Consider the following 20786-nt stretch of genomic DNA (forward strand, 5'->3'; position numbering starts at 1 on the left):
ATGTATAACCTTCCTTTTTATGAGATAACAACATATGTCTCTTTGTTGGAACTATACATTTTCCTGGGTATACCATTGCACCTGATGTATTGCCCGACTTTGACTGTACTGATTTTTCCTTGTTGGTTTATATCTCTTCATCCTTTTACTAAGCTCTGGATTTTCAAATATCTTGGCCTCGAATATCACATAAGAGAAAAATAAAATCACAAAAAATACTAAACTCCGAGGAAAATTCATATTAAAAAGAAAGTCCTACAATCAAATTGCACAACCAAAATCTCGAACACATCAAACGAATTGATAACAGCTTTCATATTCCTAATCTGGTACAGGAATTTCCTTATGAAGAGATATTTATTGTCGAAATGCGCTTATGGTGCAGAAAAAAATTGTACCGTTTATGTTATTATTAAGAAAAGGAGAACAAAATGTTTTAAGTTGTATAAATATATATTTTTTAAAATATAAATAACATACATAAAGTGTTTGCGTCAGAAACGCGTTAGTCGATTTACCATTATTAAAAACACCCAAGTCCAAATATTTTAAAGCAAACGAACGTATAACATGGCCATAAAAGACATAATCTTATTAGCCAAATATTCTACTTTGTGTGGTAAAACTGGAATAAGAGTTTCTTTATTATTTCTGAATTTTAAAACAAACAATAAAATTAGCAAATATTTCAAAATAAATTACCAGAAGTGACTTCAATGGTCATGCGATTCCCTTAGGTTTCGTTTTTAACCTTAAAATGAACCTTCTTAATTATTTGGTGAGATTGTAACATCGTTAAATTACTGTTGTTTATTTATTGAAATTTACGCGTATTGAGAAACTTCGGACATACTGGGGTATATCAATATGTATATTGTGTAGCCAAAAGATAAAGCCAAAGTGATAAATATAATTTCTTCCAAGGCGGCCGTACTGTTTTCCAAGAAAGTATTAAACGTTTCATAGCATATTGTATGGCAACATTTATAATTTAATACCTTCTTTTGTTTATTTTGACGGCTGTGTTTTTATTATTATCACGTAAAACAAATTATATCTATTTCGATTGTTCACACAATTTTATTTATATAATAAAACGGATCTCTATTCACGCGGGAGGTTTAGATAGCTATAAAACCAGACTTCACCTACCCTTTTCGTCGTACAATGTCTGTACCAAGTCAGGAATATGATTGGAATTTTCCAGTCGTCCCTTGTTTAAATAAAATCTGGTATTGTATGGTTTTATGGACTTTCCTTGTTTTAATTCACCTTGGAGACCGGTATTTTTATTTTATTTTTCTGATTAATTTTGTTATATTAAAACCATTGCTAATTCTGTTGGAGTTAATGCAAGCTGCTTTTGGTGTATTTTTATCAAACAGAAACAATTGGCTTATGTTACTTGTTCACTTTAACTTTTTTTTGTAATTTTTTGTTGGAAAACAATAGTAGGATGAAAATACCTACGCGATAATATCACCCAGAAGAAAATCAAGTTCTAATTTTGAATAAAGTTAGAATTCAGAAAGACACTCTAAGGAGTTACAATACATCCATTGCACAAAATGGCAAAAGCTTGAAAGTTTAAGACACAAGATACATTATTTGGAAGAATAGTGATGCAGTCAGAAAATCGAATTGGTCCCTTTTAATTTCAAAAGATCTATCGCATAACAAAACATCTGTAAAATTGTGAACGAGTTTCCAAAAACAAGAGTAATGGTTAGTGTATAAATGAATTGAAATGAAAAAGCTACATCTCGAGCAGAATTTGGGTGAATGACAGTAGAAGATATATACAGAAGTATACAGGATAAGCTAAAAAAGAATAGTTCTACAATCTCATTATGTGCAAAAATATTTGAACCAAGTCTAAAATATGGCAGTAGTTTAAAATAAACTCATCATAGATACCAGGAATAAAATTTAATATGTACGCCAGATACGCGTTTCGTCTACAAAAGACTCATCAGTGACGCTCTAATCAAAAATTTTATAAAAGGCCAAATAAAGTATAAAGTTGAAGAGCATTGAGGACCAAAAATGCCTAAAAGATTTGCCAAATACAGCTAAAATAGTCTTATTCTATGTATGTTGGTGTTTGTTTTTGATGCTTTTCAGTTTTTCTATTTGTTCAACTGTTTTCCTCTTATAGTTGACGTGTTTCCTCTGATTTGTTTTATCTTAATCGATTTATGATTATTGAACAGCTGAAAACTACTGTTGTACCTGCATGTACTGGAAAGAGGGAACAAATTCTGCTGGTGCGCGGTTGGTCTATATAAATAAACTCATTACATATACCAGGATTAAACTTTGTATTTACGACAGACGCGCGTTTCGTCTACAAAAGACTCGTCAATGACGGTCGAATCCAAATAAGTTAAAAAGGCCAATTAAAGTAAAATTAAAGTTGAAGAGCATTGAGGACCAAAATACCTAATAGTTACCAAAGGTATCAGGATTATAATTTATTACCCAAAAGTTTCTCCAAATACTTATCAGATGCACTTGAGTTTAAAATTCAGTTAGAAGGCAAATCAGTTACAAAGCTTACGAGTATGAAAACCAAAATTTCGAAAAGTTATGCTGTATCTGTATTCTAACTCAATATTTTTTTTACTATTTCTAATTTGTTAATTAAGCGTCTGTAACGTGTGACCGCTTGTACGACAATTGGTTAACATTCAAGTTTTATGAATAATCATAATTTCGTTATTCCTGTCATACATCTGAACTTTCTTATTTTCTAGTTAGACTTGATAGAAAAAAGTATCACAATAAAATACAATCCAGACGCTTTACTGATCATCATTATATAGTTTTTAAATGAGAATATTAGAATATACGCTGACATTTTGCTTTATATATTTAAATTTATTGCAATGATAATTGTTGATGAAATGACTTAAGTAGCTATGTTGGCGTACTAAAGAAATATATCATATGATGTGCTAGCTTAAATATAGAGTACAGACACGTTTTCTTCTCGCAAAATTCAAAGTTATGACTAGCATTTACGGACTTGATTGATAATTTTACTCATAAATCAAAATATCGCAATAAAAGAATGTCTCTATCATGAAAATATTATCCAAGCCCCTGTGATTATCGCTAATTCCACTGATTTCATAAAACTCATTGATTGTTTTAGTCAATGCGACAAGACTACACGAAAAAGACGCACTATTACATTGTGTATAATTATGGCCGTTGTGATGTATTGACTCGCGGAGTGATAGTGACATGTTGTTAGGCTAAGCTGTTCGGAAAAAGAAGTCACCATGTACCAAATTGGAAAAAGGTTAGAGAAAAACGTGGATATTGAAGCGATCATTTAATGGAAAATCAGTAAATTCAGAACATTTTCTTGACACTTCATCGGCAAATTAAGCGCTTGATTGAAAACTATGCGAGAACTACAGTACCATTTACAGCCATGATACATCGACAGTGTAAAAGTTCAAGATTTGAAATGATGATAGAAAGAATTAGACGACTTTAATCTATCTAAGCTGTTGAGATAGAGTGTTATTATATCGTTAGAAACTATGAGATATTGTACAAACTCTCTGTAATAACTTGTTACACTGACATGGGTCATCAGTGATGGATATCTTACCATATACAGTTAGATCTAACGGAGAGATCGCATCAAGAAAATTACAAAAATAGAAATCATCAAACAAACAACCAAATTGCCACTGCAGACAGACCATTTGCAGAAATTATATGTCTAGATGCAGTTTGATTTTTCATTTCCATGTATAGTCTTTTTATACACTTTTCCTGGCACTGACATATGTTTGAAAAATCCTTTGTTGATATATCAGTGCTGTGGAATAAATAAATGTATACGAAAAGTAGCAGCACAAACCATGAATGGCTGTTATTCATCTCCATTGAAATGGATAAAACGAGGCAACAGTAGTTTACAGTATTAAAAACTCTTCACATTTATTGACAAATTTAAATATAATTGAATAAAAATGCTTGGTATCACAAGTACGAATGGTGGCAAATATTCAATTCAAATTCATAACAATGACCTTTCATATATTGCATATTTTACGTTCACAAATAACGGACAAGACATTATAAATAATCATTTTAAAGTTACAATCAATACAGGAATGTTTTCTTCTGATTTTGAAGTTTCAAAAACAACCAGGAATGTTTACCAAGTTTTCTTAACTGCTAATTTGCATGTACCTCTGTTGTAAAGTTTCTATTATAGTGCATCTTTTTCAAAAGAATCTCATTAATTGTTTTCCAATAATCAAAAGGTGAGATTTTGCGTTTTTAAAATGGAAATAATAATCAATTTGTTTTCAATACTTTTTACTATATAAGAACAAGTTAAATCCTAAAAATACTAAACTTCGACGAACATCCAAACCGGAAAGTCCCGAATCAAATTGAAAAACTCAAAAGCACAAACACATCGAATTCCATTATATGGACAATGATGTGTGAAGAAAACAAACGTGCACTATAGGTGAACAAGTCAAAACTAGGGGTACAACAGTCAGAATCGTGTTCTAATTCTAATCACTGTAAAAACAAACAATAATGTAACAAGGTAGTGGTTTATTTGTTTAATATTCATCTAGCCAGCTCGTTGATAATTTTTTAGATCTATCATAATACCTGCTCTTTGTCTTTCAAAATGTTTTAATCTTAATCGTCATAGGGAAATAGCTTAGATTTCAATACAAAATGTTTTAAGATATTATATATGATTGTTGGTTTTCTGGGTGGAAAGGAAGATGAATATAACATATCTCACGGTGCATTAAATTTAGAAATATTGTTGATTAGATCATACATGTGTCAGATAATGTTTCTGAAATAATAAAACGAACACAGCAGAAGATACAAAAAAAAAATATCCAAAATTTCTTTCAATACGTCCTGTTATTTCTTAGTTAATATTTACAATTGCTTTGATTATATTTTGAAATAGTTACTCATTTCACTTAAATATCTCCTGTATCAAAAACGTTTAATGTACGTTTTCTTTGTTATTTTTTTTTCAAAACTTGCCTTACTTAATCACCCATCTCACTTCTGTTATTTTTAATCTTAGTAAACGATAATGATTTGTTTTACAGTATAATCTTATATCTTAAAAACTTGCATCATATCAAAAATCGTTCTAAGGTCAATAACATTTTTTAATTGCAATAAAATTACATTTTGGTTATGTGGTAATAACTAATTAATATTCTAACAGATTTCTTATATTTGGTTTCATCTTTTGTACATAATTTGAATTAAAAAAATGTGTTAAATTTTATTCAAGATATTTGTCAGCCGATCCATTACTTTTGTTTAACTTTTATTCATCTGTCAAACTGTTGTGAAAGTAAAGTATTCAAAAAGAATATCGAAATCTGTTTGGGGTTTTAACTTGGTAAATTAGAAATAATTTCATTGTTCGCATAATAAAATTGTTATCAGATAATTGTCAAACCAAATAATTATTCACTTCAATCATTTATCAATTTCCTTTTAAATACTGTTGCAGGTTTTGTGTGTAAATAGACAACCGCTCGTGTGTTGAAAATGATCATATCAATTTAAACAATTAATTGCTACACAAGTGAACAGTTGCTGTTCAGAACCTCCCATTCTGCTAGTGATTGGTTTCTTTCTTATCACATTAACCAATGAACTGCTCTCTTACAATAATTTACGGGAACGGGTTAATGGACGACAATTTTTTCTGATAACAATTTAGAATGAGGATATTGTTTTTATTATTGATACATGCTAAATTTGACGGACAGTTAAACAAATAAGAAACATACAATTCAACAGTTTAGTTAAACAAACACTTTGTACATTGCAGGTAGCTTAGTTGCAATATACACTGTCGATGAAATATATACACTTGCTTCAAATATCTAAATTTCTGAAATAATATATTTCGATAAAAATTTATGAAAAATATAAAGCAAAAGTAGTTTTTAAAACTAATTTTTAATATGGAAAATGAAGATAATTCCAGAATGGACGGTTTAGATAATATCCAGAATGGATTAGCTCAACAGCAAAAAATGCAACTTTCGTCCAAAGCAACGGCGTTTTCAATTGCAGCAATTATTGGTGGTGGTAACAATAGCAATTCTGTTGGACATTTACAGTCCCCAAATGATGAACAACATCCCTCAACAATAGCTCCACTCGGTAAGATTTTATTTTGTAGATATTTTTTTCATACATTTGTTCTGTCAAATTGAATTTAAAATATATCTAGTAGTAAAATCTATGATTGAACTCACATGGTGTATTATTCAATATTATCTATGATTAATTTTATTAAAATTTCAATAAATAATACTACTTAGACGCATTTGCAGATGTTAAAAATGGAGAATATTTTTTTTTACTATCATTCATAATTAATATTAATAAAGAACGTGTATGAGATAAAAATTTGTTCGATTTGTTTTTCAGAAAAATTTGTAGAAACATCAACAGCATCCCCTACCCAGCCTTCGTTTGTCCCCATCAGTCCACCACTTACTGATGTGTCGCCGGTCAAACGGGAAGCAGCCCCAGAACTTGACCATAATGAGGTGACCACCACTACATCACCACCATGCAGCAAAGAGTTAGCCAATGTCCATTGTAGACTAGAAACGAAAGATTTATGGGACAAATTCCATGAACTAGGAACAGAAATGATTATTACGAAAACTGGAAGGTATGTAGTCAAACATTAAAACATATTTATTGGAGTTCTTTGTGATATCTTTTGTCCCTCTTTTATAGATTTTGTTTTAAAACACATTCCAAAAATAACCAAAAGCAATTGATACTTAAAATATGTTTTTATTAAAATTCTTGACAACATATATCAGGTGCATAAACTCTCTTCTACAAATTAAAAAACATTCAGGAATATTTATTTACATATAATATTTCATATAATTTCGCTTTCACTAGTTTACAAATTTGTGTTGACATTTTCAGCATCTTTATGTACCAAATATGGAAGTTTATTTCTCTGTGCACTTGTATATAAATTAAGGTAGAATAATAACAATTGTCTACGCTTCACACAATAATTATCAAAGTGAAGTTTTGCGATAAAGACTTGAGATTTTCCTTTAAAGCGAGTGAAATTTGTCAACAAATTCGTACTTTACGACTTCACGCCTTTTTACTTCATTCACTTTTCGTGTGGTAGAATAAGTGAACGCATTAACCAGTGTTAAGTCGAAGGTTCATCGGTGTAGGTTCAAAGATAATTGTTAAATACAAGGTAAAAACAATTACCCTTAGTTATTCGTAACACATGGTATTTAATGCGATCATCTTTTTAAGATGATCTGTTAAGATAAAAACAATTGAGTAATTTTATAATTTACTTAAACTAAATGGAACAGATTGATATCGTTTTTTGTTTTCAAACTATAAATTGAATAAAAGTATCAGACCCGATCATTTAGAAAATTTTGAAAGTATGATAAATGCATCAAAAAAGTTAAATCACAAAAATACTGAACTCCGAGGAAAATTCAGTCGGAAAGTCCCTAATCAAATGATAAAACACGTCAAACGAATGGACAACAACCGTTATATCAAATGTCATAATACACTAAATTATCAAAACAAAATTTACGAATTTTGCACACAAAACGCGGATAACTTTCTTTAAAAAATACTGCATCAGTAATGGGTGGCGAAAAAGTATACTTAATTTTCGAAATTGAAAACAAAATTGAAAAGCATATGTAGTATCGTATAAAATACAGCTTAAAACATAGATGAATCATAATGCTCTTGAAAGGAAGACACGATTGCAATAAAATATGTCCAAAAGTATCTTTACACTTGTTATAAACTTAAATTGAACACTTAATATATTCGTGGAAGAACTATATATGTTTATCAGTAAATATCTTTATAACGCTCATGAAAAGTAAAATCACAAATATGCCAAACTGCCAGGAAAATTCAAAACGGAAAGACCCTAATCAAATGGTAAAATCTAAACAGCTTCAACACATCAAACAAGTGGATAACAACTGTCATATTCCTGTTTTGGTAAAGGCATTTTCTAATATCACACATGTGGATTTGACTGCTGACTATCAACCGAATTCAGGATATCCCATGAAATAGACGTTTTCCATACTTGACGTAAGTCATTACAATAAGTTAAAGCCCCTCCCCTAAAAAAAAAAATGCGGATTCTAAAAGCATTTAACATTGTTTCGATTATTTATACTTTATTAAAGTACAAGGAAATAAACGTTAAGCCATGATATCTCATACTTGGTTTTATTATATTCTTAAATTCTAACAGAACTACGACGTTAAAACACTCAGAAACGTTAGAATTATGTAATTGAAGATGTTTAGTCAAACTGCTTATCATTTCCAGCTATCTGGTTATGTAATTGTTTGTTAGAATAAAAAAATATGAACAAGGCAAAGCTCGTAAACCAAAAAAGTTACAATAATCATTATCTCTTACTTTGTTCTAAATGCTTGTAAATATATGTCACATATATACACATTCAACTCTTTCAATAAACGTTTAATATCATCATATAGGTCCTCCTAAAAGTCATATTTAGTTTCGTCTAATTTCTCAAGTATACATATTGCGATTTGGCGGAGATCTCGTGGCAACATTAGGAGTGAAGATTATAAAAATTTTATCCATGTAGCTCCATATATCCGTTTCTGAAATAAATGTCTGCATAAAACTGTCGAATTTAAATGCATGAAATAATGTATATTGAAAACAACAACAAAACATATAAAGAAAAACACGAATAAAAAAATACTCGATCTTGCATCGAACGATTGAAAAAAATCCAGTTTTGATGTTCCTCTTTTCAATAGTTCCGTACATATAGATCGGTAACGACTTATATAATCAAAATAATATTCATAAATTGTATACTAAATCTGTACAATTACATTTCTCTCGTGAACATTAGGGTTTGTTTTTATTCAAATGACTGTACTGATTGAGTGATTTTGGATTTGTATTATGCTTGAAAATGTTTGGCTTCGAGGGTACTTGTTGTTGGTCATTTCTGAAAGACTCAAATTATGCATTGAACCCTGATTCGAAACAGTTTGATTTAAACAAAAAAATAGTCTCTTTACGTCAAGCATTTTATTATGAAATTCTACTCCAAAAACACTTTCTTGTTTTACCATTTTTTGCTTATGAAACTGATTTAACTTTCATAGTATGTCAAAAATAATTGTGTTGTTCATTAGCCAAATAAATAATCTTTAAAATATAAGCACTTTTTTCCTTATATAAATATGAATTATATCAATACTCAGAAAAGTCTCCAACCACAGATGCAAATGAAATATATATCATCCAAATCATGTTTTCCTCATTTGATATCGTGTGACAACTATAAAAGAGCATCGGCATGTATGAATAGCTTCCATTAAAAAGTAAAAACACAAAAATACCGAACTCCGAGGAAAATTCAAAAAGGAAAATCAAAAATCAAAAGGCAAAATCAAAAGTCCAAACACATCAAACGAATGGGTAACAACTGTCATATTCCTGACTTGGTACAGGCATTTTCTAATGTAGAAAATGGTGGATTGAACCTGGTTTTATAGCTAGCTAAACCTCTCACTTATATGACAGTCGCATCAAATTCCATTAAATTGTCAACGATGCATGAACAAAACAAACATACTCAAAGAGTAAAAATGTCAAAAATAGGGGTACAACAGTCAATATTGTGTTATCATCTTAATATCTCTACATAAACAACAAATGTAACAAAGAAGCACAAAAAGGCATACATTAATTTAACATTCTCATTTTGCTTTTCTTATACGGCTGAATTTATCTATGTAAAGTCTACCCATAATGATAGAAGGTTTCATTACTGGTTTAAAAATGCGCGTTTGAAATTCGCACAGGTAGACATAAAAATAATTTTGTCGTATGACGGCATACATAAATGAAGACTTACGTAAAGTTGATATAACAAAAACAGACTTAACAGTAAAAGTAATAATAATAAATAAAATAATGGTGTGGTTCAAAGTATGACGGGATACATAAGAACAGTTTCACGTCAAATACGGCTGAATGTATCTATGTAAAGTCTACCCATAAATGATAGAATGATAAGTCCTCGTTATGATTTCTGTTCTGATGAGTGTTGTTCGTCTTCGTCTGCTCGTCTTTTTTGTGGACATCTACGGCTAGTGCTTTTTACATTTTTGTTTCTGTTTCTTTCCTGTCTTTTCCTTTCCTTTTTTTGTTAATCTCATTTATTTCCGTATTATTTTATTTATTTTGTGTATGTTCTTTTTAACTAAAGATGGAATGTATTCTATGAGAAAGCTTCGTTTCATAATAGTTCTGCATATAAAAACAATTCGCAGCTGATTTCAGATTAGCGATAGTCGTCGATCATGAATCACAGTTTAAATTAGATTCTCAGTTTGAGAGCAAAAAATGTAAACTTCTTTTGTGCGTTCTCGTATATTTTCACAATTAACCTTATTCTTTTAATCTCTTATTGACCAATATATTAGACACATGCTTCAAATTCTTTAGATATGTATAAAGTGTGGTCAGACAACAATTAATTTTCAAATTTTCGAATGGATTTTTGTAAGAAACTAGATAAAAATGTCCAAATTTGTCGGATTTTCCGTCTTCTATTCAAACCAATTATTTCATGAAGGTGTAATTTAACAACCATCTTATTAATTGAAAGCGCTCTGACAATCAGTCTTGTGGTCTTAAATGTATTGAAGTCTGTTACAAACTATAGAGTTTGTTGGTTTGAAGAATTACTCGCCATACAACCCATAGTTAGCTCTGTCAGCGGAACTTTGAAATGCCTGACAGTTAATTTACACGTTGGCTATAGGTGATGGACGGATTCTTTCTAATGTGTTGACCTGTTATCTCACCAGCAGACGAGGATGCTCACTTCCGGAACATCAAGAACGAGGCAAAACTATAAAAACCCAAAACCAACAAGAAAACAACATAAAACTCAGGACAGACCGTCTTCCAAATACGTTGAACACAGCATGAATCTTGAATCACTGGTATTCAGTTAATTATTAAACTGATAATTAAATGACAGAGGAAGAATTAAAGAAAACATTTTAAAGAAAGTGGTCATCATGGGTATTATTACTAAGAGTTGTCGCTTTTACTGGCCATTAACCGGACAATGAAACATGTAATTAAACAATACAATAGCCAGTATGGTCAACACTGTCGAATGTTAGCCTTAAGTATCTCTGGTATCAAAGGCTAAATAACAGACTATACTTTTGAAGGGGTTATTTAAAATGTGATGAATTGAAGATTTGGAATTCATTTAATCACTTTCAATATTAGCAAATTTCCAAATGAATATGTCCGATGTAAGGCCTCAGGACATTGCGTGTGCAATGAATTGAATATAACGCGTGAAGGCGTTAAACTCAAATCATCAGTTTGAATGTGCTCTGTTTATTGCAATATATTGCGGAATTAATTGTAAATTTCTTAGATGTTGTTACTTGTAATGGATGAATGTTTTGCAGCAATATATTTGTATTATATTTATTTTTTTACATATATCCGAGACAGTAAAATTGTAATTCAGTGTAAACACTTGTTGAGAATTTGTTTATTGAATAATAACCGTTTTTCATGTTTTTGAAATAGTATGCATTGTAAGACATGAATTAATTAGCGACCGAAAGACAACCCAAATACTTCAATTTAATGAAAATTCGAGTTTTTTGTTCAAATGTCCTTGTCAATTTATATTTGAGTAAAAATCTAAATGTTGTGCCATGTTCTGAAAATAATTCTAGCTGTGTTGATCATGATCAGAAAAATGCCGTTATATTATTAAAAAAAAACTAAAAGTTTACACCTTTAGATACTGTGGCACTTTAAAAAAAAGTAAAGACTTTTAAATGACACTAGTGCACTAAAAAAGTGTAAAACATTCTTATTTATTTATATATGCATGTGATTGTTTCATAAACAATGACTATATCATGTTTCATGCTATTACTGGAAAGTCCAACATAATTTTTTTTATCATTTGAATTTTGAGTTTGAGTATATTTGAAAGCAGAACAAAATACATAAACAAAAGACTTTCAATTAAAGCTTCATTAAATATTTAAATTATGCATATTAACTGTAATTCGTGTTAGAGCATTTGGGTTTTCCAAGATATTTGTGATACTTTGACAAAAGAATCTGAATTGACTTATTATTTATTTTTACTGACACCATTTAAAGTGTGAAATCTATTTCATATATATTATTCAGTAAAAAAAAATATATATATTTTCAGCAAGTTTTTAAAATGGGCATTAAAAAATGATTGTTTAATGTTTTCATTAAAAGCTTACTGTCATGAAATCATCAATATTTCATTTTAGAACTAATTATATTATTAAATATCAACATTGGAAGTTGCTTTATGGTTTTTCCTTTTCAATGATATTGTAAAATCCAACTATTTGCAGACAAGATTGAGATTTTTTGTTACCACTGCATATAACTTGGATCGATTCTAACTTAATATGCAAACGTACGGACAATATATATTGGACTTTGTCAGGAATTAGATCTGACAAGCTGAAATGTTCTCTTCTCGTTCGTTAAATGATATTTAGATAATTTGTGAAGATTTCAATAGAGAGTGTTAGATTCTTAAACAGATTTTGTATTGTACTGTAAATAGTTCGGCACAGTTGTCAGACTGACACTTTATAATGCGTCACGAGATGAATATCCATACGCAAGGCATTTCTGGACTATGTATGCATCTTATCACTTTGTCCCTATCAGTGAATCAATGTGCGAGGTTATTGTGTGGCAGGAATTGTCCTAAAAGCCAAAAAGTGACTTGGGAATATCGGGTAATCCTTAGGAATCAAGAAATTTCAAATTAATCTAATTCCTCCTGAAAACACAAATTGATCTAGTGGTTTATCGTCTCTTTTGATCTATCATTCTAAAGTGCAATTACCATGCCAAGTGCAATGTTAAGAATTTAATGTTTCTCATTTTACTAAAGTTATTTCAAGCTTCTATTCTGTTGCGCTTGCTCGTCATTTGTATCATTTCTTGATTTATAAAAGCAACATCGTTTATAGATATATTTTACAAATAATAGAGCTTTTACAAAACAGTAATTTTCATGATCGCATAAATGTAACTTTTCTCTTAGACATGAGCATGCTTACATGTTTAATTTCAATGATAATAAATTGTGTATTGTCAGAAAATATGACTTGTGAAATTGACATATAATTTTGGATTTATAACTTCCTGAAAAAGTGAAATAAAAAAAAATATTGAAATTTGATTTTGCTGAAATAAAACAAAAAGTATAATAGTTTGAAAATAACAAATTTATAAAGACTCCCAGGTATTGAAAATCAATAATTATGGAATGGTTTACATACTGCAATGATCACTCAAGGGAAGACGAAGTGCACGTCAAGAAATAAATCTTCTTTTCATTATCTTTTGTAAACTATTAGGTGGTCACACGCACTTAACACAGGCCACCCTCTTTGACATTTCCCATCATTTTCATTAAAGGGGTTGAACCCAAAATACTTTTGACTTGGTGATACCAGGGTTCAAGTCAATAAATCACGATCATGCGCAATGGATGATTTCCACGGGCGGTCTTTTAATAGTCTATGATCAAGATTGTTATTTATCTGTTTGCACTTTAACACTTGTGATTTTTTTTATGCTTTAACACGTTTATTGTATTTAAATAAATTGAAAAAGAAAAAATAATTATGTTTGTATCTGTTGACATAAGCATATTTCCGGTGGAGTATATAAAAGTACCGTTTCAACCTAATGCATACATTGATTCAACCAATTGATTGAATCATTTAAATCCCTAAATGGGGGAGTAAATACCACGGGTTTTTGGGGTAGATTTTTTTATTCTCAAAAATATAATATTTACTTTCGTCGAAATGACATATAATTAAAATGTATTTGAACTTTGTTTTTTTTTTAATAATATTTCTTTAAATTTAGGATTTTTAAATATTTTTGTATGCATTAGTATGCATTTCCCTAAAGCTATAACTTATATATAATAAACTGAATATATATATCTATGAACTGATAGTCTTGAACAATGAAAAAAATTGTCAGTATTAATTCTTCATAGATATTATCATGTAAGGTTAAAAATCGGCGCACATCATTTCATCGTAGACTCATAATATTTCGTTTTTCAATTGTGCGTAGTGTTACACATTACTTAAATTAACCCGGAAAAAAACGCAGCTTTAGCCATGATCCGCGCAGACTCCGTTTCAACCGACATGTGGTAAATGTCGATTACCGTTATTGTTATAAATCTATTTCCTCTAAACAATTGTATAAACTATTATTTTGAAATAAGAGTGGTGTCAATGAGCTACAAAATAAACAGAAATGAATATGGCCGATACATTCTGGAGTGTCAGACGGAAACCATGAGAGGCATGGAGCAATATGCTTTTTCTTTTACCGGTGACATGCAGCCATTGACAGATCTAGCTTAGATATGTTTTACCTGTGCACTTAGTGGGCGATATCTTCACTGATAAAACAATGCATATGTAACTGATGCACTTTGTTTTGTTATTCAGTGAATAGTTGTTGTAACACCTGGAACATTAGTTTTGTTAAACAGTTGTCATTTAAGAAGACCATGCATTTTCTTTATCATTTTGGCACATCGACAATTCTGGAACGGCATTTTTATCGCATACTCTGTTGTTTGTCCAAACCTAATCATTTTTTAACTATTTGAAATATCATTATACAATGTACGTTGATTCCTATTGGTTAATATACTTTCTTTATTTGCATTTAGCACTGATAGTTTTCTGTCTCAAGACTAACAATATTCCTTTTTGTCCATTGTCAATTTTCGTTTCGGAATTACTATTTTTTCACTATTTATTACTAGATAAAGGAAGATGTGATGTGAGTGCCAATGGGACAACTCTCCATCCGAATAACCATTTAAAAAAACACATTATAGGTCAATGTACGGCCTTCAACACGGAGCCTTCGCTCACACCGAACAACAAGCTATAAAGGGCCCCAAAATTACTAGTGTAAAACCATTCAAACGGGAAAACCAACAGTCTAATCTATATAAAAAAAACGACAATTACTGTACAAAAAGAGGGACGAAAGACACCAAAGGGACAGTCAAACTCGTAAATCTAAAACAAACTGACAACGCCATGGCTAAAAATGAAAAAGACAAACAGAAAAACAATAGTACACATGACACAACATAGAAAACTAAAGAATAAACAACACGAACCCCACCAAAAACTAGGGGTGATCTCAGGTGCTCCGGAAGGGTAAGCAGATCCTGCTCCACATGCGGCACCCGTCGTGTTGCTTATGTGATTACAAATCCGGTAAATAGTCTAATTCGGTAGGTCAAATTCATGAAAGTGAAGGGGATTGTAGTTACGACGTAAGGAACATATCTGATATCATCTGTGAAACGGTTATTCCATTACTGTACAATGTATTACGGTGTTCAGACGGTTAGTTCCAGGAACAGTTCTTTTGATAAGACAAAATGCATCAAATATTTAAAAAAAAACTGACTAAAAGGAAGTGTAGAATATTAAAGAGAACCATCTTCACCTTTTTTTCCAAAATTCATAATTAAAATGAAAAAAAAAAAATCATTGGCTTTCATTATTTTCTAGTATCTCTTAAGACAAATTATGTAATGCTACATGTATATGCATTGCATTAGTAAGCTGGAAATGAATTTATTCCTCTATGAATTTGTGAAAGAAATAGAATGTAGACACCGATTTGATCGAACAAATAAAAGTACAAAAATCGGAACAGTTATCTTTTAAACTATTAAACTATTTAAAAACTGAAAGATTTAAAAAGTTTTACGAGAAAATCATCTTTTAATGGACAATTTCCTGTAGTAACGCCAATAATTTTCCTAACTTTGTCAGGATGTTATAGGTTTTTTTTTCACGTTTTTCAATGTTTTCTTTATTGTGATCACCAAATTATAAAAGTCTAGCAAAATAAACCACATTATTAGGTTAAAACTCAATCTATATTTGAAATTTCAATTTTTCTAAAATTTAAGTCATCTTCAATCTTTATTTTTTAGACGCATGTTTCCGACATTACGAGTATCCTTTACTGGTATTGACCCTGAGACTAGATACATGGTTCTGATGGACATTGTTCCAGTAGACAACAAACGATATAGATATGCTTATCACCGGTCTTCATGGCTCGTGGCTGGCAAAGCAGACCCACCACTACCAACACGACTGTATATGCACCCAGACTCGCCATACACTGGGGAACAACTAACAAAGCAAACAGTCTCTTTTGAAAAACTGAAGCTCACCAATAATATGCTAGATAAAAATAATCAGGTATTATATAATCAGATAACTTTTTTTTATAATTTCCAGTACCTTTTTATCTTTTTAATCATATTTTCCACAAGTTTAGAATGTTGTTTTTCAACTTTGAACTTTTAACATAGCACATAAGTAAAGAAAAACCTGTATATTATCTTTGAATTTAATTCAGTTTTTAAAGCTCATATATTAACGTTCGTTGTCCTCGCATCATGTTTTAATTAGTATTTCCGCAAATGTTATGATGTAAAATTACTGTTCTTGCCTCATAAAACATTTCATCTGTGAAGTTGCACTATAAGAATATTTATCGTCTTGAAACGCAACATGATTGAAAATTGAGAACTATTTCACCCATTAACAAGAAATTCACTCCATATTCACACGTTCAGTAAACAAATTAAACATATATAACTGCAATTCTGTTAATTATTAGCAACTGTAGTGATTTGACTAATTTCAGATTATTCTCAATTCCATGCATAAATACCAACCAAGAATTCACATCGTGAAGAAAAAGGACACCGGTTCAAACCAAACATCCGTGTCAAGTTTAGACGCGGAGGAATTCAAGACGTTCATATTTCCGGAAAGTACATTTATTGCTGTAACAGCATATCAGAATCAACTGGTAATAAATTTATCGTTTATTAAACTTGCATCTTTCAAAATGTCAGTTTCACATGTCGAGTACCAGTGTTATTAATGACGAAGTACTTTAACAATTATAACCGCTATAAGTATACCAGTGCAGGAACAACAATTTAGTTGAACAAACAGCGGGGAATGTTTACACCTCGAAATATTATATATAAGTAGGGATACATAAACATGCTTTGATATTTGGACTTTGTTCCAACAGTAATTATTATTCAGCAATACTTACTATATTATTAAATTACTCATACAAAAGTCATTAAAGAAAACGAAATTGAATACAATAAAAAATATTGCAAAATGTAGTATGTTTTCATAATGCTTCTTGTTCATGATATATTAATAATTATTGACTGTTCTTAAAAAAGCTTTTTTGTTATTGTACAAAATATACAACAAACTTGGGGTTTTTTTTTCAAAAGAATCTCCTCAAAGTTTTTTTCGTGATATTTAAAATCAAATGATAGCTTTATTTTTTAACTCCTTAACGTGTATTGTATATGTCATTTATCAGTTTCGACTTAATCTTGAAGTATGATGATAATTATAAATGTATCTTTCAGATAACAAAATTAAAAATCGACAGCAACCCATTTGCAAAAGGTTTCAGGGATTCAACACGACTTACAGAATTTGAAAGGTAGCTAAAGACACATGTTTTTACATAATATTTATTTGTATTTAATTTTATACTATTGCATATATATGAGGGATTTAGATTTTTTGCTTACCAACTATGTTTCCGATATGGAGTACAGTTTGTACTTTTTAAATTACTGTTAATAAAAAAAAATCCTGTATGCTTACTGACATTTTCAAGCAAACATTATTTTGTAATTTTTAAAACACTGTTATATTAAGACCTGCATGGGATAAAGCAAGCCCTATCGTTGAAATGTGTTTTTTTTCTATATTTACTACAAGTATAAATACTAACAAAAAAGAGCCTTTTAGAAAACAAACAACCCATACAAAGAACCGAAAATAAATCTTTTCCGGAAATCACTGACAAGTCATATAAGAAATTTATTATACCAAGATAACTTAATATCTTGTTCGTGTAATGTAAATTAGAAATAAGGACACATGGTATCGATTGCTAATTCCAAGAAAAACAAATATATCTCTTTTGTATGCATATTTATTTTTTAAATCAGGGAAACAAACACAAGGATGATCTTAATGTTATTTACAGTTTTCAAACGTTTTTTGCTACATGTATGAAATCTTTAGCATTTACTGTTTTAGCTCTGCCTTCAGTTCCGAATGTCCAACGTATCCATTTTTGTACAGAGAAAGCATGGAGAGTTTATTACAACAGCACACCTACGCTAGGTCTCCATTGAGGTCGTACTCAGAGTCAGAGATAGAGGAACAACTCAAGCAGCACAGAGAATATATGGCGAAGGGTGGGTACATTAGAATATATGGCGAAGGGTGGGTACATAAGAATATATGGCGAAGGGTGGGTACATTAGAATATATGGCGAAGGGTGGGTACATTAGAATATGTGGTGAAGGGTGGGTACATTATAAAATATGGCGAAGGGTTGGTACATTAGAATATATGGCGAAGGGTGGGTACATTAGAATATATGGCGAAGGGTGGGTACATTAGAATATATGTCGAAGGGTGGGTACATTATAATATATGGCGAAGGGTGGGTACGTTAGAATATATGGCGAAGGGTGGGTACATTAGAATATATGGCGAAGGGTGGGTACATTAGAATATATGGCGAAGGATGGGTACATTAGAATATATGGCGAAGGGTGGGTACATTAGAATATATGGCGAAGGGTGGGTACATGTTTTACGTTTTAATGTACAGACAATATATATATCAAGAAGATGTAGTATGAGTGCTAATGAGACAACTTTCCAAAGTTGGAATTTGTAAAATTAAACAATTATAGGTCGAAATACGGACTTCAACACAGAGCCTTGGCTCACATCGAACATCAAGCTGTACAGGGCTCCCAAAATAAAGGTCATCATTTGGACCGGATAAACTGTCTTTAAAAGAGATATGACCTTTCAATTAAAGTTCAAAATGCAAAGGTTTTACTACAATTACACAAGCAGAGGGTGATCTGTTAAGAAAACTTTTTGTTTGTTTTTGTTTCTGTTATTGGAGATTATGAAATAGGACAAAAGGCATCCATGTAACAAAAGATCTTGTGATAACTAAAATCATCATGACGCTATTTCAAAGGTATTGTTATAACATTGTCAATTTTCGCCAAACCTCGGAAACAGGATCTATTATAAATGTAACAGCATTTATTAGTCATATTGATAACCAATAAAAATAAATCTTCTGCAAAATATTTTAACAAAATCTAAACATTTCTTTCAGAAGATGGTTTAGGTGGAGATAAACAAAGCGGCGTCCCTCATTCACCATGGCCAATATGGCGTCCAATACCATCATCTATGATGGGGTCGTCTGCTTACCTTCCAAATGACAGATCGTTATACACATTGTATGGAGGACTGTTTGGCATGGCTGCTGCTAATTCGAACTTTGTTTTTCCAACCGTAGCTTTACATCCATTACTAGGATCTAGTAATTTACGTCTCAGGGACACAGTTCCTACTAGTGCTTCATACTCAACCTCAGACACTAGCGGACTCCATTATAATCCATCCTCTATGTACAGGTATCATCCTTATCTGACACCGGAAAAAATAGCACAAAAAGCTGCAGAAAGTGCAGCGGAAGGATGTCGACAATAATCAACTGTGATAATTAATGTAAAAAGACCACGTCTTTCTGTGAAAGCTTCAAACAGTTCATCTAGTCATGATACATAGACAGGTTATAAACAGATCCCGGTGAAAGATAAACCGGAAGTCTAAAATTTCAGGTACAAATCAACAAATCAATTTTATTCGCGGCTTACTTTGTTTGTTACATAATTTCAAATTATAGGGCAAAATTGCTAATGGATTGCATTCCGATATACCAAAGTGCTTGTATAAGATACAACCTTCTTGGATAAAAGATTGACATATAATGTTAGATTTTATCTTTTTCTTCAATTGAAACTCTAGGAAATAAAATTAATTTTTTTATCCAAGAACAGAATGAAAGTTTTGAATAAACTTGTTTTGTCTGTGAAAGAATACAATTGTACGTATTTAAAACAAATGGTAATTTACTTTGAATGGAAGTTGTAACCTATATTTTATGGACTTATTTCTTTCATTAGGAAATATATAATATTTTTGTAATTGTCTTGTTTCTTGTTTATATAATATATAAGTTGTAAGTTATTGTGTCTAACACGTTAAATTATTCTGTGTGTTTCAACAGTGCTATTTTAACAATATGTATATTTGTGTTGTATACAATTTGTTTTGTTTGAAATAAATAACATTTTAAGTAAACATCTGCACTTTTTTTCCATCTGAGTTTGAATTTTGATTTTGATTTAGACGTTAAATCAAATACGTGTGATGTATTCTGAACATGCTGAAGTCTCTTCAACAACCATGAGGGCCTTCCGGTTGGCTGTGGACGAATACGCAGTCACCTCTGATTTTGAACTGAAGCTCAAGTTCAAACAAAAGTAATGTTATTAAAAATGAAAATATTTGTAAGAGGGAAACTTGGTGGACCGTTATTAAACTCTGCTAACATTTACAAAGTACCTATACCAAGACATGGAAAAATTAATCAAAAACAAAT

General features: G+C 30.7%; 1 protein-coding gene across 2 annotated transcripts; it reads left to right on the forward strand.

Moving 5' to 3' along the window:
- Window positions 1-5764: 5764 nt before the first annotated feature.
- LOC134698929 (T-box transcription factor TBX20-like) lies at window positions 5765-20146 on the forward strand. 2 transcript variants are annotated; one of them, XM_063560610.1, is made up of 7 exons: window positions 5765-6195; window positions 6466-6715; window positions 16173-16446; window positions 16898-17065; window positions 17655-17731; window positions 18340-18500; window positions 19452-20146. In XM_063560610.1, exons 1-7 carry the CDS (start codon window positions 5994-5996, stop codon window positions 19829-19831), a joined length of 1512 nt encoding a protein of 503 aa, XP_063416680.1. In that variant the 5' UTR covers window positions 5765-5993; the 3' UTR covers window positions 19832-20146. The 2 variants fall into 2 exon arrangements, with proteins under 2 accessions (XP_063416680.1, XP_063416681.1); XM_063560611.1 differs by having other exon boundaries at window positions 19455-20146.
- The last annotated feature ends 640 nt before the right edge of the window (window positions 20147-20786 follow it).

Source organism: Mytilus trossulus, unplaced genomic scaffold (genome assembly GCF_036588685.1).
Source record: "Mytilus trossulus isolate FHL-02 unplaced genomic scaffold, PNRI_Mtr1.1.1.hap1 h1tg000024l__unscaffolded, whole genome shotgun sequence".
Taxonomy (NCBI): Eukaryota; Metazoa; Mollusca; class Bivalvia; order Mytilida; family Mytilidae; genus Mytilus; species Mytilus trossulus.

Excerpts from the sequence above, each read along its gene's own strand:
- LOC134698929 (XM_063560610.1), top strand. The coding sequence starts at position 5,994 with ATGGAAAATGAAGATAATTCCAGAATGGACGGTTTAGATAATATCCAG. Across the intron at positions 6,196-6,465 it reads CTCAACAATAGCTCCACTCG|AAAAATTTGTAGAAACATCA; the intron begins GTAAGATTTTAT and ends TTTGTTTTTCAG. Across the intron at positions 18,501-19,451 it reads CAGAGAATATATGGCGAAGG|AAGATGGTTTAGGTGGAGAT; the intron begins GTGGGTACATTA and ends CATTTCTTTCAG.